This window comes from Pipistrellus hanaki (assembly GCF_964339955.1).
Source record: "Pipistrellus hanaki genome assembly, chromosome: 6".
In the NCBI taxonomy this organism is placed as follows: domain Eukaryota; kingdom Metazoa; phylum Chordata; class Mammalia; order Chiroptera; family Vespertilionidae; genus Pipistrellus; species Pipistrellus hanaki.
This window is the reverse complement of record NC_140508.1, coordinates 66,767,976-66,792,215: the sequence shown is the minus strand read 5'-3', so window position 1 is coordinate 66,792,215 and position 24,240 is coordinate 66,767,976. Positions and strand designations below refer to the sequence as shown.

Sequence of the window (24,240 nt, the reverse complement as noted above, 5' to 3'; positions counted from 1 at the left end):
ATGATAGGGGAATGAACAAAAGCAGAGAGGGGGTCACTGCTTGTAAACATCTCACAGCAACCCAGATGGTAGCCTCTGCTTATCCTATATAAAAAGGGCAAAATGCAAATTGACCCTAACAGCAGAATGACCGATTGCTGGACCAGTCACTATGAGGTGCACTGACCACCTCTTGGTCCCTATCCCCAGCCATGAGCCAGTGGTGGGTGGCTGGGGCTGGGGGTGCCGGGGCGCGGGGCTGGCTGCAGGCAGCTGGGGGAGATGGCCCTGATCGTGATAGCAGGCCAGGCCTAGGGACCGTACCCGTGCATGAATTTTGTGCAGCAGGCCTCTTGTACTTCAAAACAGTGAACAGGACAAGACCTCGATTTGCTCATGTGTATTGAGTCACCAAAGGACTGGAGATGTCTGGGCTTTGATTCTGTAGTATTTCTAAGACTGTGTCCATTAAATGCAAAGAAGAAAGGAAGACATCTTGGCAGAACAGGAGAAGGGATGCACACTTGGTGATCAGATCGTTCTAAATATTTTTCCTGGCATATAGTCTAGTCCCTGCTCTAGCTGCTCCAATGGCGTGGGCTTTGCTGGTCTTCCATTGCTCCACCACGTCACCTGCTACTGGGTCGTCTGGATTGGGAGCACTTAACAGCCTGGATCGATGGCAGAACGGTGTGAATCTGCAATGCTGGGACCACTTCTCTTTCAAAATATATAAACATGTTCTTCCCAACTTCTCTGCGTTAGGATGTCAAATGTCGGTCATTAAACGTACTTCAGGTGCTGCCGTCCAGTATTCTTCAGGAAGGAAGAGTTCAAGTTTAAAAGCCCCTCCCTCAAAGGGGGAATCCAGGGGGCCAGCAATGACCACATGAAAATAATGGGCTTATTGCTCTTATCTGGTTCTGCTCCAATTCCAGGAACTGGTTCTGCCAGCAAACGCTGGGCTTCCTTGATAATCCTTTGGGGCAGCCTGGTGGTCTTGTCAGATCCCAACTTTGGCCTCTGATCTCAAAAGGATCTCTTGTCCTGGCTGGTGTGGCTCCGTTGCTTGGAGCAAGGGCCCATGTACTGAGCAGTTGTGGGTCCAATTCCCTGGCAGGCACAGACCCAGCTTGTGGGTTTGGTTTCCTGTTGGGGTGCCTGTGAGAGGCCGCCAATCTCTCTCTCTCTCTCTCTCTCTCTCTCTCTCTCTCTCTCTCTCTCTCATATCAACAAGCATGTCCTCAGTTGAGGATTTAAAAAAAAAGAACACATTAAAAGAAAAGTAAATCTCTTGATGGGCCTCAGGTTTTACATCTGCACATGAGAAGGACCCTCTCTGGTAGGGAAATTTTAACGTAACGAAGTATATAAAGTGCTGAACCTAGTACTTAGCACACCAAAGGGCTCAATAAATGTCTCTGGTTATTACTATTAACTAGTTGGGTGGTTTTTTTTCAATCCTCACCCCAGGATGTTTTTCTATTGCTTTTAGATGGAATGGAATGGAGGGAGGAAAGAGAGAGAGAGAGAGAGGTCGACCATTGGTTGCCTCCTGAATACACCCCAACACAGGTATGTGCCTTTGCCTGGGATAGAACCTGACACCCTTCAGTGCAGGGGCCATCGCTCTAACCACTTAGCACACCTACCAGAGCTTAACTAGTTTTTTTATTTTTTTTTATTTTAATAGTTAAGATTTTTTATTTTATTTTTTATTTTTTAAAAATATATTTTATTGATTTTTCTTACAGAGAGGAATGGAGAGGGATAGAGAGCTAGAAACGTCGATGAGAGAGAAACATCGACCAGCTGCCTCTTGCACACCCCCTACCGGGGATGTGCCTGCAATCAATGCACATGCCCTTGACAGGAATCAAACCTGGGACCTTTCAGTCTGCAGACTGACGCTCTACCGCTGAGCCAAACCGGTTTCAGCTAGTTTTTTTTTTTTTTTTTTTAACTAGTTTTTTTTTAACAACAAAAACTTTACAAATATTAATTCACTTAAATGTCATAGCATCCTATAAGATGGTATCATCGTCCCATTGTACAGACCAGAGAACAGACCCAGAGAAGCTGATTTGGTCAAGTCAGTCTGGCTCCAGAGCCCGTGCTCTTCACCACTCCCCTCTGCTCTCTTTAACGATCCCATTTAATCCTCAGCGATCCTTTGAGGCAGCTTTTACTGCCCTTGTTTTGCAGACTGGGAAACTGAGATAACGCTGGAGGAAGTAACTGGTCTCAGCAAGTAAACACTGACCACAGGACACCACATTGGATTTCTGCCCAAGATGTCAACATGCATCACCGGCTCCCCACTCCCTCTCCCTGTCCCCAGCTGTGTTTTCTTTGGATTCTGCATGGCTTGGAGAAGCTGCGTCAGCCCCTCCTGACCTTTCTCCCACCCCCACACACACCCTGGATATCCCTCAGGAAGTGACCTCCGCCCTCTCATGCTGCCGGCACCCATGAACACTGCAGTGCATGTGCTTGTGTTGGTCAGCATGGGTGAGCCTGGGGACCTGGGATAGGGGACCCAGTTAGGACTAGGGGAGGAGTGGGGGGAAGGGGGGCAGATTCAGACCAGAAGAGTATGTCTCCCAAACAGGTGGAATGACCACTTATTTCCAGGAAGCAGCTGGACAGAATGTCCCCCTCGGGGGTAGCCATCTACCAACGGGGAGACGGGAAATAAAGGGCGATGGCTCTGAGTTCAGTTCGGAGCTGCTGACAGCGTTCTGTGGCATCTAAACCTTGGCGACCTGGCTTTTGCCTTCTCCTTTTCTTTCCCATTTCCTCCTCGCAGACCAGTTCCTCTTTTCTGTCCAAGGAGACCGCCACCTGGTCCCGAAGGCCCTTCCAGGTTTGAAACTCAAGAATTCTAATCTCGCGGGGCGTGGCTTCCCCATCGCCTGGGTTATTCTCAGGCCCTGCCCCCTGGCACCCCTACCACTCAGCTCCCGCGTTGACTTCCAGCAGCTCACTGGTCTCACTGATGTTTTTCTCTTGTTTTCTTCACACTCCACCTGCCTCCCAGTTTCTCTGCCCCTTGCAGCCTGCCTGCTAGCAGACTCTGACCCCTGGGGCCCCTTTCTAGATGGTCCTCTAAGCCCCGTCTTTGTTTTTATGAGTCATTCACTCCGCATGGGGCTCCCAGCCTTTTCTTATGTTGCGGAAGGGGTGGAAGACCTGTAGCTATGCTATCTAGATGCTCATAAGCCAGCAATAACATTTCAAAGTGACAGGAAGGGAGGGAGCAGCAAGAGGTAATGACTTTTTAAAAATATATATATTTTATTGATTTTTTTACAGAGAGGAAAGGAGAGGGATAGAGAATTAGAAACATCGATGGGAGAGAATCATTGATCAGCTGCCTCTTGCACACCTCCTACTGGGGATGTGCCCGCAACCCAGGTACATCCCCTTGACCGGAATCGAACCCGGGACGCTTCAGTCCGAAGGCCAACGCTCTATCCACTGAGCCAAACCGGTTTTGGCTGACTTTTTCTTTTTAAAAATATATAAATATTTATTTATTGATTTCAGAGAGAAAGGGAGAGGGTGAACGAGATAGATACATCAATGATGAGAGAGAATCATTGATCGGCTACCTCCTTCTTGCCCCCCACTGAGGATCGAGCCCCAAACCTGGGCATCTGCCCTGACTGGAAATAGAGTTGTGACCTCCTGGTTCACAGGTTAACACCCAACCACTGAGCCATGCCAGCTGGGCATGACTTCTTTCTTTCTTCTTTCTTTCTTCTTTCTTCCTTCCTTCCTTTCTTTCTTTCTTTCTTTCTTTCTTTCTTTCTTTCTTTCTTTCTTTCTTTCTTTCTTTCTTTCTTCTTTCCTTCCTTCCTTCCTTCCTTCCTTCCTTCCTTCCTTCCTTCCTTCCTTCCTTCCTTCCTTCCTTCCTCTCTTTCTCCCTTCCTTTCTTTTATATATTTCTTTATTGATTTCAGAGAGGAAGGGAGAGGAGAGAGGATAGAAACATTAATGATGAGAGAGAATCATTGATCGTCTGCCTCCTGCACACCCCCACTGGGACCGAGCTGGCCCCCTAGGCATGTGCCCTTAGCCAGAATCATACCTGGGATCCTTTAGTCCGCAGGCTGATGCTCTATCCACTGAGCCAAGCCAGCCAGGCATGACTTTTTCTTTTGATAATAAGAATGGGCTACCATCTTCAGCTTGAGTGTGTGTGTGTCTCTCTCTCTTTATTTTTATTTTTGCAGGGCCTCCCTAACGGCTGTAAGAAGCACCTCGAACATTCCAGCATCTTGAAAAAATGTTCACGATGCTCTGATACTACACAAATGCTGACATAAACAGACTTTGATCTGACAAGGATTGCCAGCTCTTTATCCAGGGATCATGAGGACATCTTAGCCCTCCAGTTTCCCTCCTCTCTTCACCCAGCTAGATCCATAATTCATCCCACCCCACCCCCAGTACTAAATTCTGCTACTCTGTTTTCTCCATCTCAGATCATGGCACCACCCTTCACCCAGATGCTCAATTGCGTAAAAAACAATAGGAGTCATATTTAACTCCTTTTTTCTTTCTACCACATGTCAGTAGATAATTGTGTCTCCAACTCCCAAAGATGTCCTACATCTACTAGTATACTTTCTCTTTCATTTGCACCAACGCTAGTCCAAGCCATTTTCATCTTTTACCTGGACAGCTTGCCCCAACTCCCTGCCCCGCTATTGCCCCTATAGTTCTAGTCTTCTGCACCAACCAAAGCCATCTTTAAAAATAGAAACTATAGGCTCATGCAGTGGGCAACCAAATCAATGTGTTTCTCTCACATAAATATTTCTCTGTCTTTCCCTCCCTCTTCTACTCTCCCTAAAACTCAAAGGAAAAATATCCTTAAGTGAGGATACACACAACAACAAAATTGTCACAGTACCTTGAAGCATGAATAGGATTTCAATAAACTTCATGCACTAAAGCTTTATTACCTAAAATAAATAAATAAATAAATAAATAAATAAAAATAAAAATAAAAATAAAAAATAAAAATAGAAACTATAGCATTCTCCACCCCTCTAAAAACCATCCACTGCCCTCTCCCCCCATGGCACAAAATAAAAGCTGCATTCTGGCCATGACCACCGAAAGGGTCTAGCTCCTTCCTCTTTATTGCTCCACTGTCTACCTCTGTTTGGAAAACACCAAACTCTCTCCTTGAGCTGTCCATGAACCCTTCCCTCTACCATAGGGGTGTCGAACTCAATCAGAGAAGGGGCCAAAATCTAAAATCCAGCCTAAATCGCGGGCCGAATGGTTTACTGAACAGTCATAAACTGACAATGTCATAAACTGACAGCGAAGTGCAGTGATGACAGCGCGGTGTGGGCCACATTGCAAGGCCTGGCGGGCTGGATTTGGCCCGCGGGCCTTGTGTTTGACACATGTGCTCTACCAGATACATCTTTGCACGGAGATCTTCGCATAATTGGCTTTCTTCATTCACTCAGATCTCTACCTCAATGTCGCCCCCACCCAGAGGCTCCAGCATCATTACCCATCATGCTGTTCAACTCTGTTTTGCCTGCTTCTTCCAGCAGACTGTGAACTCCCTGAGGTGGGAGCCTGAGGCTTCCTCATGGCTATATCCCTAGCCCCAGCACAGGGTCTGGTCCATGGAACACGGTGGTTGTTATTATCTGCAGACCCTTTGAAAGGAAGAGATTGTATCCCAGACCATGTGGCCCTGGCCTGATGATCCCCTGAGCCTCTAAGCTCCCTGCAGCTCCTGCTGGCACCACCATTCCTCGTGTTTCTCTGGGGTTATCTGCAGCTGGTCTGCAGCCAGGAATGTCATACTTTCTTAATCTCTTTGGAGCCTGAGCAACCCTAAGGTCGTGGGAGGCGCCCCTCCTCCTCAGCATCTCAGCTGGCTGTGCACAAGGCAGGCCTCCCAGGCCCCTTCCTCTTCAGGCGTCTGTGTGCCTGTGGGTGTTGGGCCGCAGCTGTTTTCCACCCCCAAACCCATGTGCTTCCTGCTGGCCAGCAAGCGCTCCCCCTAAGTGCCCGGAGGACAGAAAGCAGACCTAAAGTTAGGGCACCGGTTCTCAACCCTTTGCACGTGAGCAGCTTTTAGGTAGGGAGTCTTTGGCTTTGTTCTGTTCTGTTGTGAATACCTATGCCTGGGCCTCGAACCCCAAGATTCTGGTTCAGTTGGTTTGGGATGGACCCGGGTATCAGTGAGTGTTTTCCAGCAGGCCCTCGCTGGTGTGGCTCAGGTGGGCCTCCTCCTGGGCACCAGGAAGTGGTTCCTTGGGCTCCTGGTCGAGGGCACATGCCCGGGTTGCTGGCTCCACCCTTGGTAGGGGGAGTGCAGGAGGCAGCTGATTGTTGTTGAGCACTCACATCGATGTTTCTCTATAAAAAATCAGCCAAAACAGGTTTGGCTCAGTGGATAGAGCCCAGCCTGCGGACTGAAAGGTCCCAGGTTCGATTCCAGTCAGGAGCATGTACCTTGGTTGCGGGCACATCCCCAGTGGGGGGTGTGCAGGAGGCAGCTGATCCATAATTCTCTCTCATCCTCTTTGTAAAAAATCAATAAGATATATTAAAAAAATAAAAAATCAATAAGCCAATTAACTGTTCTTTAAAAAAAAGTTCCTCAGCAAGTCGTAATAAAAGAGACCAACAATAGCAAGTATTGGCAAGAACCCTCATACTTTACTGCTAGGCATGTTAAAATAGTGTGACAGAAAAACATTTGGCAGTTCCTTATAAAGTTAAACACACATTTACTCTACAGCGATTCCACTTCGAGGTCCCGATAAGCTGCCCCCCACCCTTATTCTGTATCGTCCACCCAACAAAAAGGAAAATGTATGCTCGCACAGATACTTGTACGTGAATGTTCACAGCAGCTTTATTCATAATAGTGTAAACAACCCAAATGTCCACCAGCTGGTAAACAGATAAACAAAATGTGAGTATCAATACAATGGAAGACTGTCCAGCAATATAAAAAGCATGAACTCCTGATACATGCTATGCACATGTATGAATCTCAAATACATTATGCAAAATAAAAGAGGCAAGACAAAAACTACATTTTATATTATCTCATTCATATGAAAGGTCTGCAAAAGGCAAATCTATCAAGACAGAAAGCAGGTTAGGCCGAAACCAGTTTGGCTCAGCGGTAGAGCATCGGTCTGTGGACTGAAAGGTCTCAGGTTCGATTCCGGTCAAGGGAATGTACCTTGGTTGTGGGAACATCTCCAGTGGGGGGTATGCAAGAGGCAGCTGATCGATGTTTCTCTCTCATCGACGTTTCTAGCTCTCTATCTCTCTCCCTTCCTCTCTGTAAAAAATCAATATAATATATTAAAAAAAAGAAAAGAAAACAGGTTAGTGGTTAACCTGAGATGACGGCTGCAGAGAGGGGTTGACTGTAAACAGTCACAAGAGCTCTGGGTGGCCAAAACCGGTTTGGCTCAGTGGATAGAGCGTCGGTCTGCAGACTGAAAGGTCCCAGGTTTGATTCCAGTCAGGAGCATGTACCTTGGTTGCAGGCACATCCCCAGTGGGGGGTGTGCAGGAGGCAGCTGATCGGTGTTTCTCTCTCATTGATATTTCTAACTCTCTATCCCTCTCTCTTTTCTCTGTAAAAAAAGAGCTTTGGGTGATGGGAATCTAGGACTGAGTTGTGGTGATGACTGCACAACTGTGTAAATTTATTCAAAATCACTGAACTGTCTTTTGGTGACAGCAAATCTAGTGGCATGCAAATTACATCCCAATAAAGCTGTTCAAAGGCTCTTCCCAGCCAGGACTGAGATCTCTGGGTCAAAAGCCAAGTGTCCTAGGAACCCTCCACTGGGACCAGCTCAATTAGTATCCTCCCTCCACCCCCACGGGGGCTCTAAGCCACCATTTCCTCTGATCTCGGAATTTCAGGAACTGCCAGATGTCACCCTGACTTTTTTTTGAAGAAGTCTGAAATTTAATTCTGCTTACCCGGCTCATATGGGTATAAACACCATGGTTCCTGGTCACTCTGCTCAAAATAGAAAAATGGGCATCAGAGGGAGTGGGCATCAGAGAGAGAGGGCAGGGTGGTGGCAGGACACTACAAGTGCCTTCACCCCGATCCTGAGATGTCCCAACCACCGCCTGGGGAGGCTGAGCACTAACCCAGGACAGACACTGTATTGGGGTTCTGTGCCTACTTCGACCTCTACCTCCGGTCCCTGGCTGTGCTCAGGCTGATTCCTTCTCCCAGCACGCTGTACCTGTCCACACCTCCAGGATCTGGCGCGGGCTGTCCTCCCCCTTCTGTGCCACCTGGAAAATCCCATTCCTTCATCAGGTTCAGCTCCCAGCCACCTCTTGGGAAGTCTTCTCCTTTGCATGCCCACCCCCTGGACATACTCCCTGCAGCTAAGAGCTTCTGTGTCTGCTTCGCCCACTCCTGTGTGGACTCCCTGAGGGCAAAGAGCCTGCCTTAGTTAGCGCTGGTTCTCAAGGTCCGAGGACAGGCCCCAGCACACACTGGGCCCAGCCCAGCGAGGAGGTGAAAGGGAGCGGGACACCACATCAGACACTGACGGGGGCCGGAGACCAGAGGAGACGCCCCAGTCCCTTCATCTATTCGTGGCCTGAGTGGCTTCCCCAGAATGGCCAGAGGGCCACTCCCTGCAGAAACCACCGTGTGGGGTGGAAGCCTCCCTCCCATCGCCTTCCTGGAGCCAGGCCCATGCCCTTTGGAAACGGCCTTCGTGCGCCCGAGACCGCAGAGCAGGGCCTCCGGGTTGAGGGGAGCTCGGGCCAGCCTGGACGGGCAGCCTGGACCAGGGTCACGCTGGCGCTCCCTCACCGCCAGGAGCTCGGGGGCTGGAACAGGCAGTGCCCGCAGCTGCTGCTTGCTTTCGCGGAAAAGAACGAGGGGGTGAAGATATGTGGTGGCCTCAGCCTGCGTGTTTATATTTCTGCTTGGTCTCATTGAGGCTGGCTCCCAGCCAGGACTGGCTATTGCTGGAGAAGCCCGGCTTTTCCCAACCATCTCTCCCAACCCAGCCCTGCTGCTCCCAACTAGTCCAGACAAGTTGACAGAGTGCCTGAGAGCCCCAGGATCTTTGCTCAGCTGCTCACCCGCCTGTCAGGAGTGGAGGATGCAGGGAGTCTGCCAAGCTGGACCACTCGTGCTTTTCTTGGCATCCCAAAGAAATGCCTGGTGTTCCCATCCCAGAAACCAGAGCCTGGAATAGAAACAGGGATACCCGAAAAAGTCATCCACACTCAACCCAGTGCAGTCTGCCCACAGTCAACAATATTTACTGTCAGGCAGGCCACTGGGCATGAGGCCAACAGGGAAAACTAGCCCTGGCCCTGCCCTTAAGCTCACAGCCTAGTGGATGAAAAATGGACATAGCTCTGGCCCGTGTGGTGCAGTTGGTTGGAGTGTCGTCCCATGCACCAAAAGGTCTCAGGTTCAATTTCAAGTTAGGGCACATACCCGGTGAGGCATGTACTGGAGGTAACTGATTAATATTACTCTCCTCACCTCGATGTTTCTGTCTCTGTCTCCCTCCTTCTCTCTCTCTAAAAAAAAAAAAAAGGAACAGACGCAGAGCACAGGCCGATATGGATATACAGGAGAGGGGACCTGCCCCAGCTTTGGTGGAGGTAAGTTCAGGGAAGGCTGCCTGGTGGAGGTGACATATAAGCTAAGACTTGAAGGCTGATTGAGACAAGTAGAGGAAGAGCACATGCAAAGGCCCAGGGTCAAGAAACAACCTGGTACACCGAGGTAGCTCAAGATGGCTGGGACTGGATGAAGGAGAGATGGTTGAAGGTAAATAACATGACTGTATGTAAAGTGCGTGGCACAGCCCATCACCAATGCACTGCCACGGTATCTCGTTATAACTGTGGTCTTGCGAGCTAAGTTTGGGACAACTGATAAGGCATTAATGAGGCATTCAAAGGTTTTAAGCCCAGGGTGACTTGATCAGATTTACAATATGATCAAATTTAAGCCCTATGACTGGTGGGTGGATTATGCACTAGGAAAGAAGCAAGGTTGGAGGAACAGAAGACCAGTTTGGAGACTACTATAATAATTCAGAAGACAGATATGAGGTAGAAAGCTTCAAATATCTCCCAATAGTAGATATACATTGGAAGACAGAAAACAGCAATGAAAATGAACTAATCATAGCTACATGCAACATGGATGGGTCTTGGAAATGCAATGTTGAGCAAAAGAAGGCACAAAACAGGACTGTGTAATTCCACTTATATCAAGTTGAAGGAACAGGCAGACAAGACTAGTGTTTAGGGTCTTGCTTAGGTGACAAACCTAAGTATGTAAAGTGCTTGGCACAGCCCATCACAGAAATAGTGGGGAGATTACCCCATTGGGGGGATTCTGCTTGACAATAACTTGAGTGTTTTACCCAGGTATTCACCTTCTGACAAATACATTTCTATTTTCTGCACACTTCTGTATGTGTGCTATTCTTTTTCTTTTTTTTTTGACATGTTTATTGATTTAGAGAGGAGAGAGAGAAACATCGATTGGCTTACTCCCCCAGGCATCCTAACTGGGGACTGAACCAGCAATCTAGATACATGCCCTTACTGGGCGTCAAACTCATGACTTTCTGTGTGCAGGACAGGCTCCAAACAACTGAGCAGTAGCAACCAGGGCTGTGCATATACTATTCCTGAAAAAAAAATTTTATTTTTATTTTTTTAAAATTTTTAATGAAATTATGTGTACATATTTTAACATTGCCCCCCCCTCCCCCTTTTAATTTTAGTTTTGAGAGAGAGGAAGGAGAAACATCGACATACCTCCTGCAGCCCAGATATGTGCCCTGACCGAATGGAACCTCCATCCTGTTGGATGGAACAATGCTCCAAACTGAGCCACTCTGCCTTGGGTTATCTGGGTAGGGCTATTTATTTATTAAATATATTTCTATTGATTTCAGAGAGGAAGAGAAACATTGATCGGCTACCTCCTGTACGCCCCCTACTGGGGATCTACCCCGCAGTCCGTTTGTACCCACAGGAATCAACCTGGGACCCTTCAGATCCGCAGGCCGCCACTCTACCCACTGAGCAAAACTGGCTAGGGCGAGAACCCTGGTTCTTATTTACTATTCCTACTGCCTCCAGTTTTGACACTCCCAGCCTCACCAAGCTGCTTGGGGCCAGACACTACGGACACCAGAAAGCCTGCCTCTGGCTCCACATGGGAAGCTCAAGTAGAACAGCAGGGGGCCTTTTTGTCTTCCACTGCGAAGTCAACACACTTGAGAGACCAGAAGGTGGAGCTAGTGAGTCTGCGGGCCTCTACCAAAGTATTCTGCATGGAGCAGGGCACCGGTTACCTACGGTAGTAACTGAGTCTCTTGATGGCCTAGCTTTTGTAGCTGGTTTGAGGTCTCAGTGAAGATTTGCAAAGCAACTAGTGGCCGTAAATGTCAGTGTTGGAATGCCCCTCACATGCATTTAGTTGACAATTTCTCAACTTTGTCCAAAGCCATTATTTTACAGTGTAATATTTTTATTTTTTATTGATTATGGTATCACATAATTGTCCTCATCTCCCCATTCCCATTCCCCCCCATGCCACGCTCCCCCCCCCCCCCCCCGTTGTCTGTGACCACTGGTTAGGCTTATATACATGCATACAAGTCCTTTGGTTAATCTCTACAGTGTAAGACTCTTTTTTTAAATGAATTGAAATCTTCGAGAGTTCAGTTCATCTTTTATTTTTTTAAAATATATTTTATTTTTTTTACAGAGAGAAAGGGAGAGGGAGAGTTAGAAACATCAATCAGCTGCCTCCTGCACACCTCCTATTGGGGATGTGCACACACCAATGTACATGCCCTTGATCAGAATCGAACCTGGGACCCTTGAGTCCGCAGGCCGATGCTCTATCCACTGAGCCAAACCGGTTAGGGCTACAGTGTAAGATTTAAAAAAAAAAAAATGTTTTAACTGATTTCAGAGAGAGAGAACAGGAACATCCATGAGAAACATCAATCGGCTGCCTCCTGCACGCCCCCTACCGGGATCAAGCGCAACCCCAGCATGAGCTCTTACGGGGAATCCATAAAGGTCCTGATTCCTGGGTAGACGCTCAACCACTAAGCCACACCGGTCGGGTTACAGTGTAAAATATAGAATTAGCCAGTTGCAACCAGCAAAGCCATCTTTATTGTCTCCCACTGCGTTCTTTCTTCTACTCAAGAGCACTTATAACCTGTGCAGCCTCATTATGGGAGACCCAATTTGCATGCACCCTGGACATGGAAAGTGGCTGTAAAACCCTAGACAGAGGCCCAGAGAGGACAAACGACAGGCTGGATGCGCAGCAGCGCCGGGGCTAGGACCCCGGAGCACCTTGCGTCCGCAGCTACGTCACCAGGACTCCGCCCCCGGGCGGCGTCCGAGCCGGGCCTGCGTTTCAAACCCGCCCGCGCCCCCGGTGCGCACACGCAATCCAATTCCGCCCCGCGCCGCCCACCGGGGTCCTTCCGCCCAGCGGGCGTGGGAAACTGAGGCAGGAAGCGTGCTTGTGAGTTCGTTCCTTCCACTATCACACACCCCAGGGCCCGCCAAGCTGCGTCCCCGCTCCTCAGACCCGCATGGAGGAGCAGGGGAAAACGAGAGGTAGAGGAGGGGGCCGAAAAGAAGCGGGGCTTGAGGACCCGGACTGTCCTGCCACACTCAAGATGGCGGCCGGGAGCGGCGAGGTCCCTCAGAGGCGGGACCAGCGCATGCGCAGCGCGGAGTCCCGGCCCGGGACACAAGATGGCGGGAGCGGCGCTCGGGAGGGAGAGGCGGAGGCGGCAAAACGGGCGGTCGAGCAGAACGTATCGCCGCATCCCCTCGAGTCCGCTTCGGGCAGGTAAGAGCGCCAGGAAGCCGTGGTACCGCTGCGAGCCGGGCCAGGATCCGGGAGTCCGAAGCCGGGCGGTGGTGGCCTCTCCGACGCTTTTCACTCGGGGCCACCGCTTGCTTCGTCTCTGCCGCCGCCGCCATCTTAGGCCTGAGGGTGGGCGGCCGGGCCGGTGGCCTGGGTGAGGGAGGTGGGCCCGGAGAGCGCTGGCGGAGCGGCCTGCAAGGCCCCTCCGCTGCCGCCGCCGCCACCGCCTTTGTGTCGGGCTCCGACTCTGAGTCGCCTAAGCCCGGGGGCGGGAGCGCGCGGCAGGGCGGGGGGCGGAGCCCGGGAGATGGGCCGACGCGCGCGCGCCAAACAGCCCGCCCCCGCTGGGGTGGGGGGAGAGGGGAAGGTGTGCGCGCGCGGGGGGTCGCCCCTCCCTCGCGCGCCCCCGCACCTGCGCACTTTGCAAGTCCTTTGACCCCGCCCTACTGGGCTGAAGGGTTCTGATTGGCTTACTGAGACGATCCCGCCCCCCATCTTTCTCCAGTCCTGGAATGGACCCTGTGTTGTGGTGTGTTTCTCTGGTTGGTTGCGCTGATAGTTTATCCTTAAACTGCTTGGCTGTCAAACTGCGGTATGCGGGCGGCCAGCGAGCTACAGAATCAATAAAAACGCCATCTTAATAATAATATTTGTGTTTTACTGAGGCTGTAAATATGCTAGACTCTAGGCATAGAGACCATAGAGATTGAGTGCGATTTATAAATCGGAAAGTTAGCAGAAGGTTCTGGAACTTGGGTCTGCCCAACCCCAGCTGGTACTTAAATTTTTTTTTATTGCCGTCAGAGGGATAGATAGTAAAATCAATGATGACAGAGAATCATTGATTGGCTGCCTCCTGCACGACGGAGCTTGAAACCCAGACATGTGCCCCAACCAGGAATCCAACTGTGACCTCCTGGCTCATAGGTGGGTGCTCAACTACTGAGCCATGCCCGTCGGGCCCCACTGGTACTTTGATAAATGGCCTACTGCATCCAAATCAGCTGGGAAATAAAAAAAAAATTTTTAATTGTAAAAAACTGCTATTTGAAATGGTATAAAGCAAAAAGGTTGGTCATCCCATCTCTCAGTCCCACTCTTCACGTTCATTTAAAAAACACACATACAGACATTATTGTGTACCTCCCCTCCCCATTTCTGATCCTGCGATGTGAAGTGAGGGACAGGAATCTGATTTTTTTTTTTTTTTTTTTTTTTTTTTTTTTTTTTTACAAGCCACCTGGTTCTTATGCATAGCGGGTTTTGGAAACACTGCAGTGCCCCCATTTGGCTTCAGTAAGCTGTGCTGCTGTGCCGCCTCCGCATAGCTAATCTAACTGGTGCATCAGTTTCACACAGTGTTTCTTGGGGAAAATAGTTTTCAATAAAGATGAACACACTGTTATATAATGCATTTGCATATGTGTGTGTTCATTAGAGACTTAGTTCAAAGAAGTGTGGGTGGCTGAGAGCTTGTCCTCAATCTGTGATATGTGTGGTTGTTCACTTTTGTCTTGGGGATACTTCAGTTGGCAGGGCAATATGAAGGGTCCAATGTGCAAAATGAAAATGTGGGCCCGTGGTTAAAAATTTAAATATTTTAAGACAGTGACAGTAGAACATTAAATTAGGCCCAGGGCCCTCATCAACACGGAGCTCTATGCGACTATAGCCTGCATGTCTAAGAGGGTGGACCTGTTAGGTTGGGAAGCTTGAGAAGTATGTACCGCTTTTATTCCGAGTCCCCAGCTCCCCCCCAGTGTTTGAGGGAGGTTTCCAGTTTGCCCATCTTGTTGTCCCTGCTCCGCAGTGTTTCACAGGTCTGTGACTGTTTTCTTTTATTTGCTCTGCAGTTGCTGATGCAAGGAATTCCCTGGGTCCCCGTTCACTCTGCTGCTGACCAGCCCACCCACGTGCTGAGCCTTTCCGCAGGCCTCTGCCCTGCCTCTGTGGGACCCTGTGACTCGGGGTCCACCCGGCCGGAGAAGAAAATCCTCTCATGCTAGTATTGCAGACCTTGGAGGGTGAGAAAAGAGGGAACTCATTCAGCCTTGAGACCTGTGGGCTCAGCCCCAAGGCACCAGGAACCCCTCTTCCGCAGAGAACCAAGACAACTACAGCTTTTTCTCCCCTTGGTCAGTGATTCCAAACCTTTTTGTTATCATGGCCCCTTTCTGTTGTATGGATGTCCATTTGCTTCCTGCATTTTTATTTGCCAAACTGTACCCATGAAACAACCATTCACTTTTCCCTTTCCAAATTAACAAAAGATGTCTCCGACTGAGTGTACAATAAAATCAATGTCCCAATGACTCCTATGATGTTGTCAACAGCCAATCAGAGCTTCTGATCAGCATGAGATAATCAGTGTGACCACAGTGAATTGATAAAATTTCAGCAAGCAAAGATAACTGATGTTTAAATGTGCCTTTGTGGTCTTTTGGTGGGTATGTTTGACTTCTTTGGGGTATTGTGACATATTGAAAACACCATGAGGATCACCAGTCTGGTCACAGTTGGCCATCTAGGAGTCTGACGGCCAGGTTGGGAACTACTTTGTTCATCGAGACGTGTTGGGTGTATTTTTGGTGGGGTTTGTAGGTGATACACATCTGAAGGAGCTGACCTCTTTCCTGGCATTTAAATAAAATTTCACCTGGAGATTATGAAGGACTGACTTCAACATTCCTCGATTCCACTGGTTCCTTTTAGCAACAGATTGCTTCCTGCTTCCCGCCCTACAGTGTAAAATGAGGCTCTATTTAGATGTCATGTCCCTTCTGGGGTGTGCTTTGTGCCAATTAGATTTTACTGGACAGGAGCAGGAAAGAGGAGGTACAGTTCCTTGTGGGAATACCTTCTCAAAGGTAGACCCTGTTCTGTGTTGTCACTCGATGCTTTGTAAATATTTTCTGTAGAGTACAGATACCCTGCTGAGCACTCTGGAGAGGGCTAAACTGGACCCACTTCCAAGTCCTGGGAGTTCTGACAGTTTAATGGGGAGACAAACCCAGCTCATAGACCAGACTGAGTGCTACAATGTAGATATTTATAGCCCTGAGGGGGGCTCTGCCTGCCTTGCTTGGGGAGGGAAGAGTCCAGGAAGGCTTCCTGGAGGATGAGCACCTAGTGGCAAGCCAGGCAGAGAATTAGGGAAAGCATACTTCAGGCAAAGGGAGCAATAGGAGTACACCCATTTTACAGTTGAGGAAACTGCAGCTTAGCTTCCAGGGCTCCTATGGCACCACGCTGTCCCTCCAGGACGGGACGGGATTGATTTCCCACATCTGCAGGTGATCACTGGGGCCCTCTAGGTTGTAATTGCTGGGTGGTGGGTGGAAATGACCTCCATGCCCTGATGGCCCTGACACCCTTTGGTTCTCTGTGGCAGGTCCAGTGTGGGCGCTGAGATGGCCAATGAGAACCACGGCAGCCCCCGGGAGGAAGCATCCTTGCTGAGTCACTCCCCAGGCACCTCCAATCAGAGCCAGCCCTCTTCTCCAAAGCCCATCCGTCTGGCACAGGACCTCCCAGGTACTGGCAAGGGGTAGTGGCAGGGTGGCGGGGTCAGAGGGTGCCCCAGGAGGAGCCCTGACCCAGGCTGGGTTCCATGCTTGTTTGCAGAGGAGCTGGTACATGCGGGCTGGGAGAAGTGCTGGAGCAGGAGGGAGAACCGGCCCTACTACTTTAACAGATTCACCAACCAGTCTCTGTGGGAGATGCCCGTGCTGGGCCAGCATGACGTTATTGTAAGTTCCAGCCTCGGGCAGGGTCTCACAGCAGCCTTTGGCATCTGGATCTTCCCCAAATGTACCCTGGACATTATTATGTGCCTTGTTCTGGGGGTACTATGACAACAGAACAGTCTCTTTCTCATGGAATCTAGACTCATATAAACAGACTAGGATAGTGTGATACTGAACTGTACTACATGTTGGGCACTGTGCTGGGGATGCAGTGTGAACAAGAAAGACATGGTCCTGCCCTTGAACTCAGGGATCTACTGGAGGGGACTACTAGGATTACAACGTGGCGCTTTTGTGAAGGAGGATGTTAGGGTGCATCAGGGATCCTGACTGGGTCTGGGGGGGGGGGGGGGTTCCTGAATGCTTCTCTGAATTAGTGGTTAAGATAAGAAGGTTGGTAAGGGAGGGCACACGCATTCTGGGAACTTCAAGGTCATTGTGGTAAGGGAGGTACGGGCAGTCTGGTGGGAGCATGGGCTTCTGGATCTCTGTCAGTTTGGGCAGTCTTTCTTTTCTTAGAAACAGTCAAGCCAGTTGGCATTCCCATTTTGCAGATGAAGACATTGAGGCTCAGAGAGGCGAAATGACTGGCCCAAGACCTCACAGCCAGGAAGAGGCAGAGCAGGATTTGTACCTGATGTGATTTCAGGGCCCACTGCCCACCATCACTTGCATATTTTGTCACCAAAGGAGTTCCATCACAGGGCTTCGCTTTTTAAAAAACAAGTGTTTCTTGAATTTTCCTTTCATTCCTGACTTTTTTTGGTTCTTAAGGAAAACACTAACACGTTGAGTGCTGACCTCATGCCAGATGTCAAATTAAGCTGGTCATATTCATTGACTTGTTTAATCATCAATCAGTGGTGAGGTATCATGGCCGTTTTGAAGGGAATTAGGAAGGGAAGTAACTCTCAAGGTCACACAGTTGCAAGTAGCAGGCAGGAGTAGTGCCCAGTGTTCTGCATCCCAGCCCCCTGTTCTTCTCTGAGGAGTCGGAGCAGGGGGTGGGGGCCGTCAGGATTCCGCAGTACTGGGACTCCTAAGCTGCTGGCTCTGGTTGCAACTCTGCTGGTCTCCCTCCTCCAGTCGGACCCTTTGGGGCTGAATGCGACCCCTCTGCCCCAAGACTCAAGCTTGGTGGAAACCCCTCCAGCTGAGAACAAGTCCCGAAAGCGGCAGCTCTCAGAAGAGCAGCCAAGCGGCAATGGTGTGAAGAAGCCCAAGGTGAGTGCCTGCAGCTTCCTGTAGGCAGCTAGCAGGTTCCCTGCAAGGGCTGGGCCTTCCAGGCCAGTCAGGAGGGGAGCCCAGTGCCCAGCGCCCCAGGGTACACAGCGCTGGAGCCATCGGCCAGCTCTTCTGACTCGATGCCTTTGACTCTTTTGCTCCAGATCGAAATCCCTGTGACACCCACAGGTCCACCGGTGCCCAGTTCCCCCAGCATCCCAGGAACCCCAACACTGAAGATTTGGGGAACATCCCCTGAAGATAAACAGCAGGCAGCTCTCCTCCGACCCACTGAGTGAGTCCCTGTTGATTGGCTTGGGGACACCCATTGTTGGTGCCTACGACTGAGGTGGTGGTGATGGGTAGGGTGCCCCTCCTCCCTTTTCTCTGCTTTCCTCATTGCTCCTCTCCATCCCCCTAGGGTGTACTGGGATCTAGATATCCAGACCAACGCTGTCATCAAGCACCGGGGCCCTTCCGAGGTGCTGCCCCCGCATCCTGAGGTGGAGCTGCTCCGCTCCCAGCTCATCCTGAAGCTTCGGCAGCACTACCGGGAGCTGTGTCAGCAGCGAGAAGGTAACTGTCTCCTGGCCTTGGCCTTTGTTTTCATCCACCCTTAGCAGGAGCAGGGGTTGGCCAGTAGAGCTTGGGAATGGCACTCTGGAACCCAGTGGTTGAGCATGTGCTATGGGGGTCAGACTTGTTGGAGTCCCAGTTCCACTAAGTGCTGGTTCTGTGACCTTGGGCTCCTCACTTAGCCTCTCTGCACTTGGGTTCCATCATCTGTAAGATAGGGACAATAACAGTGCCTACATACAGGGTGGCTAAGGTCAGTAACAAAACAAGAAACAATTATTGACACTTTCAGAATGCTTACTATTTGCCAGGCACCCTTCAGAGCCTTTTTATGTATTTGTAAAAGCGCATAAAAAGAGGACCTACCTCACAGGATTACTACAAAGAGTAAGTGGAATGGAAAGTGCACAGTAAATGGTAGTTTTAATTAGTAAATAAGTCTGCCTAAGTTTGCTGAAATATAGACATCCCTCTCCCTTTCTTACCTTATGTAACATACTTTGAAGAACTAGTGATTGTCAGATGTTGCTTAGAATGGAAGCCTGACAACAGCAGTCATGTCTTATTTCCTGTTGCACCTCCAATGGCCACACAATGCCTCCTGAATTCAGACCTTCATCAGTCTTCCTGTTCTGCAGGCATTGAGCCCCCTCGGGAATCTTTCAACCGCTGGATGCTGGAACGCAAGGTGGTGGACAAAGGCTCTGACCCCATGTTGCCAAGCAACTGTGAGCCAGTTGTGTCGCCTTCCATGTTTCGTGAAATCATGAATGACATTCCCATCAGGTATAGTCCCACAACTGAGGATGATCCAGGGCTATTTAGTTTGTGCCCAGTTCTGTATAGGACTCTAACCCTGTCCACTCTCTAATCTAGGTTATCCCGAATCAAGTTCCGGGAGGAAGCTAAGCGCCTGCTTTTTAAATACGCAGAGGCGGCCAGGCGGCTCATCGAGTCCAGGTTTGGCTCTCTCCTGCCCCCAGGAGGATGGGTCTGTGAAGAGGGGTTGATTTCACAGGCCATTGGCTCACACTCAACAGAGCTGTCATTGCGTTTGGTGGCAGAAGTGGGGTTAGCTCCCAAAGGCAAGAGAGGCTGTGATGTAAATCGAGGAGTTGATAGCTAAAAGCCAATGGAAGTGGGATGGGTGGAGTAAGGAGGTTAGAGCAGACCCTTAACCGCTGGTCCCCGTGCTCTCTGGCAGGAGTGCATCCCCTGACAGCAGGAAGGTGGTCAAGTGGAACGTGGAGGACACCTTCAGCTGGTTGCGGAAGGACCACTCAGCCTCCAAGGAGGACTACATGGTGAGTGGCCCTGGATAAGGTCAATGGAAAGGCTCTGTGGCCATTTCCTCCCAGAAGCCCACTCTGCCTGCCCAGGCTGGGCAGGGCCTCACGACGACCTGCTCAGCAGACCTTTGACACATCAGTCCCCAAACTCATGTGAATAGAACTGTTTGTCTAGGCTCCTGGCTTTTTCCCAAAGAACATTTCCATTAAGATTCTTAATGGAATTTTGTGCTTGGCTACCATCAGTAGCTGCCTTTTCAACTTAATGAACAATCAACATCTTTTGGAAACAGACTGACAAACTGTCTTTTCTTAGATGTGTGTGTGTTCATATATTGAAGAGCTACCACAAGATTCAATTCAACTCCCTACTTCAATGTGTCCAAAACATTTTTTTTTCTTCTGGTCCAAACCCATCTCTTCTTTAATTCACCAGCACTAGCAATGGGCTCCCTTTTCAGGACTATTTTTCACAAGAGACAAGGTTTCGCACCTCACGATAGTAACTGTGTACTTGACACGTAGAGACTGACAAAGGTAGGTGTGTGCTCACTAGCCAGAGTGACTCATTTTCACTCATCCGACTTTCACATGTATGACTCAGCAAAATTACAAATGCCCGTAATTATTCTTGCAAGTTATTAAAAGCTCAAATTTCAAATCTACAATGATCAAGGAAGGATCCCATTCTGTAATGATCTCTCCCCAATAACTACAAATGCTTTATAAAAGGGGACTATGCCCAATTGTCTGTTTCAATACCAAGAATCATGGGATCTGGCACAGTGTAACCCCAACATTAAATTATGGCATTTATTGGACACTTACTATATATATGCCAGGGGCTTGTTAAGCCCTTAGCAGGAATGACCATATATTCCAACTGCCTTGGTAGGTAAGTATTTCATGTATCCTTAACAGTGAGAGAGAGATTCAGAGACCTAACGACACAGCTAATAAGTAGCAGAGCCTATTTCTAAATGAGGATGGCTGCAATCCAGCAGCCCTCCCCTGCCTGCCAGCTCACTAGAGCCCTATCTCCTCCAGGATCGCCTGGAACATCTGCGCAAACAGTGTGGCCCCCATGTCTCGGCCGCGGCCAAGGACTCTGTGGAAGGCATCTGCAGTAAGATCTACCACATTTCCCTGGATTACGTCAAACGAATCCGAGAGAAGCACCTTGCCATCCTCAAGGAAAACAACATCCCAGGTAGGAAGCCAGGTGGAAGGGACTGTACTATGAGCTCTATCCTAGGCCCTGATTGAAGGGACAAGTGAGACAACCTCAAGGCACAGACTGGTTTGGGGTGGCTCATTCCTCCCAGCAGCGTCTGGGACACGACCTGCTGTGTTCTTTGGCCAGGGTTCTCAGCACTCTTCTAGGAAATGGCAAAGCAATGAGAGGAGGTGGGAGAGAAAGACAGGCAGGGACTGTTAGCTGGACCTTCGTTCAAACTCTGTAAGCCTCAGTGTTCTCAAATTGAGGTATGATACCTGACCAATAGGATCATGTGAGGATTCAGTGGTAAGTTAAAGTGGTTGGCCCCAGAAGACCCCTAAGTGAGGTATTGTAACTACTGTGATGAGGGTGATGCAGTTCTACTTCTGCATGGCATCTGAACCTGCTTGCCTGCCAGGCCCCAAGGCGTGGCACATTGACAGGCCACCTGTGCTTGCCTCTACTAATCACCTGGTCCCCCATGTGTCCTTTGTTACTGAACCTTCGGAGCTGCACTTACTCCTCCGTGGGGTGGGACATACCTCCTCGGTCACTGGATGAGGTGGGAAGCCCCTGACACAGTGGACACAGGTGTCCAGGGCAGCCCCTCACTGTTCTCCCATCCACAGAGGAGGTGGAGGCCCCAGAGGTGGAGCCCCGCCTGGTATACTGCTACCCAGTACGGCTAGCTGTGCCTGCGCCCCCCATGCCTACTGTGGAGATGCACATAGAGAATAACGTGGTCTGCATCCGGTATAAGGGAGAGATGGTCAAGGTCAGCCGCAACTACTTCAGTAAGCTGGTAAGAGCTGAGGGAAGGGGGAGGCGGGTGGAAGAAGGGAGGGCTGGATCTCTCTTGACCCAGAGTCTTCAGCAAGAGGCCAGTGACAAAGGAGGCACCTGTGCTGAATTGAAACCCACTGCTTTCTGTCCCCCAGTGGCTCCTTTACCGTTATAGCTGCATTGATGACTCTGCCTTTGAGAAGTTTCTGCCCCGAGTCTGGTGTCTTCTCCGACGGTACCAGGTATAGGCCGGGGTAGCAGGGGAGGGCTCTTCTGGAGGGGGAGGCTGAGCACCAGATGCTGACTGTGGCCATTCTGCAGATGATGTTTGGCGTAGGCCTCTACGAGGGGACAGGCTTGCAGGGATCGCTGCCAGTGCACGTCTTCGAGGCCCTCCACCGACTCTTCAGTGTCACCTTTGAGTGTTTTGCCTCACCCCTCAACTGCTACTTCCGCCAGTACTGCTCTGCTTTCCCTGACACAGATGGCTATTTTGGCTCCCGCGGGTGAGAGCTAGGGGACTACTGGGCCCCCCTGCCCAGGCCTGGGAAACTGTCAGCCGGAGGGCCGATCTTACCTTGGCTAGCTGCTTTCTAAATGCATTGGAATCCATCTAGGATGTGGTCCCTACCTTCACCACGCCAGATACATGACCTTGGACATATCCTTAAACCTCTGGGGGGCCTATTAACACCCTACCCCCAACCAAGCCTGTGGTTTCTTAGTGAACTAGTCTGTATTTGGAATACTGGAAGGAAGAGAAATGGTGATACAGAGCTCAGAAGCCTTACAGACTAACAGGGAGGTGAACATAGTAGGAGATGGTCTCCAGCAAGAAGACAGGGCCAGGCCAGCAATAGGGAAAGCTCAGCAGCTAGGGAAATCCTGGGTGTGGCATGTGCTATGGTGGCAGTGGGGTCAGAGATGGATTTGAGCTCCAGCTCCTCTACTAATAGGCTTGGTAGACTTGGGTCATCAAAGGACTTGAGCCTCTCTGTCCTTATATGTCCAATGGATATGGCCACACCTTGCTCTAGGATGAATTAAGGACGAATGTTGGACTCTGGCCTTATCAGCTGCCTAAGCGTGGGGGCAGCACCTATTTCTGGCAGAGTAAATACAGAAACCTTCCAGTAAGAACGAGTGAGGGTCTTGAGGGCAGAGAAAGCTGAGGAACCTGGAACCTTCTGGGACTTAGAATGCTCACCTCTGTCCCCAGGCCCTGCCTGGACTTCTCCCCGCTGAGTGGTTCCTTTGAGGCCAACCCTCCATTCTGTGAGGAGCTCATGGATGCCATGGTCTCTCACTTCGAGGTGGGTATGCTGTTCTGGGGTGGGGGGTGGCAAGCAAGATTGCCAGCACCTGGAGGGAAGCCTCTGACATCCACCCCGTGCCACCTCCCACAGAAACTGCTCGAGAGCTCACCGGAGCCCCTGTCCTTCATCGTGTTCATCCCTGAGTGGCGGGAACCCCCAACACCGGCGCTCACCCGCATGGAACAGAGCCGCTTCAAACGCCACCAGCTGGTCCTGCCCGCCTTTGAACATGAGTACCGCAGTGGGTCCCAACACGTCTGCAAGAAGTGGGTTTCCAGGGAGGGTAGGGGGAGAGGGCTGGGTTGATTGGGCCAGCAGAGCCCTACCATGAGCTGCTGCCTCTGCCCGCAGGGAAGAAATGCACTACAAGGTGGTCCACAACACAGCCGTGCTCTTCCTGCAGAACGACCCTGGCTTTGCCAAGTGGGGGCCAACTGCTGAGAAGCTGCAAGAGCTGACCACCGCCTACCGGCAGTCAGGCCGCAGCCATGGCTCCAGCTCTTCCTCCTCATCCTCCTCGGAGGCTAAGGACCGGGACTCAGGCCGAGAGCAGGGCCCTAGCCGAGAGTCTCACCCCACCTAACACATCTTGCGGGGAGGAGGAGCCCCAGGGTGCTAGTTTGGATTGGTGGGACTCCGCTCTTGGGCTGCCAATGACATAGGAAGATTATGGCTCTGCCAAGGCTCCCCCTCCCTGCCCCCCCCTCACTTCTCACCTCAAACTTCAAGTCCCCTGTAAATAGGCCCCACACCTCCCTACCTTCTGTGCCACCTTGTTTCATTTGTAAAAGTAAATATAGAAACCCTTCAGTCAGAACGAGTGAGGGTCTTGAGGGCAGAAAGCTGAGAAACCTGGAGCTTTCTGGGATTACAACCCTGTATGTCCAGGTTCACCTCATGACCTCTGGGCCTTAACACCCAACCCAGGGCTCCAGTGTCCTACTCCTCACCCTGCTGTCCCCACAACTGGGGCCCTGGTGGCCTCAGCCTGTGCCCAGCAGGTCTGGAGTCCAGAGCCCTGCACCATCTACCTGGTAAATCCCTAACTCCCAGAACTGAGTGTGTGCTAATCCAGGTGGGGAGCTGATGGCTGGGCTGGCAGCTCTGCCCAGGTAGAAAGTTAGATGCCTGCTGGCCTTGGAACCACTACATTATGTGGGCAGCCAGGTGTGTTTTACACTCA

General features: G+C 50.4%; 1 protein-coding gene, 1 long non-coding RNA gene and 1 pseudogene across 6 annotated transcripts; 1 reads left to right on the top strand and 2 right to left on the bottom strand.

Moving 5' to 3' along the window:
- Nucleotides 1–520: 520 nt before the first annotated feature.
- Nucleotides 521–13,020, bottom strand: LOC311625127 (ubiquitin-conjugating enzyme E2 N-like; annotated as a pseudogene). The gene is made up of 2 exons: nucleotides 12,913–13,020; nucleotides 521–1,002 (listed from the first exon to the last, which is right to left on the bottom strand). The product of its transcript is annotated as a ubiquitin-conjugating enzyme E2 N-like (transcript).
- Nucleotides 12,750–23,866, top strand: PCIF1 (phosphorylated CTD interacting factor 1). Of its 4 annotated transcripts, none has more exons than XM_084888331.1 (17): nucleotides 12,750–12,886; nucleotides 14,758–14,928; nucleotides 16,296–16,438; nucleotides 16,529–16,653; nucleotides 17,737–17,874; nucleotides 18,039–18,169; nucleotides 18,296–18,450; nucleotides 19,089–19,236; nucleotides 19,327–19,410; nucleotides 19,655–19,754; nucleotides 20,787–20,949; nucleotides 21,588–21,760; nucleotides 21,897–21,983; nucleotides 22,063–22,247; nucleotides 22,961–23,054; nucleotides 23,148–23,323; nucleotides 23,409–23,866. In XM_084888331.1, exons 3-17 carry the CDS (start codon nucleotides 16,315–16,317, stop codon nucleotides 23,638–23,640), a joined length of 2,115 nt encoding a protein of 704 aa, XP_084744457.1. In that variant the 5' UTR covers nucleotides 12,750–12,886; nucleotides 14,758–14,928; nucleotides 16,296–16,314; the 3' UTR covers nucleotides 23,641–23,866. The 4 variants fall into 4 exon arrangements, with proteins under 4 accessions (XP_084744457.1, XP_084744456.1, XP_084744454.1 ...); XM_084888330.1 differs by having other exon boundaries at nucleotides 14,758–15,039; XM_084888328.1 differs by having other exon boundaries at nucleotides 14,758–15,039; nucleotides 22,961–23,323.
- On the bottom strand, nucleotides 17,484–19,090 carry LOC311624741. Its single transcript, XR_014795373.1, has 2 exons — nucleotides 18,936–19,090; nucleotides 17,484–18,657 (listed from the first exon to the last, which is right to left on the bottom strand). It is a non-coding gene; the product is annotated as an uncharacterized lncRNA (long non-coding RNA).
- Nucleotides 23,867–24,240: the final 374 nt, after the last annotated feature.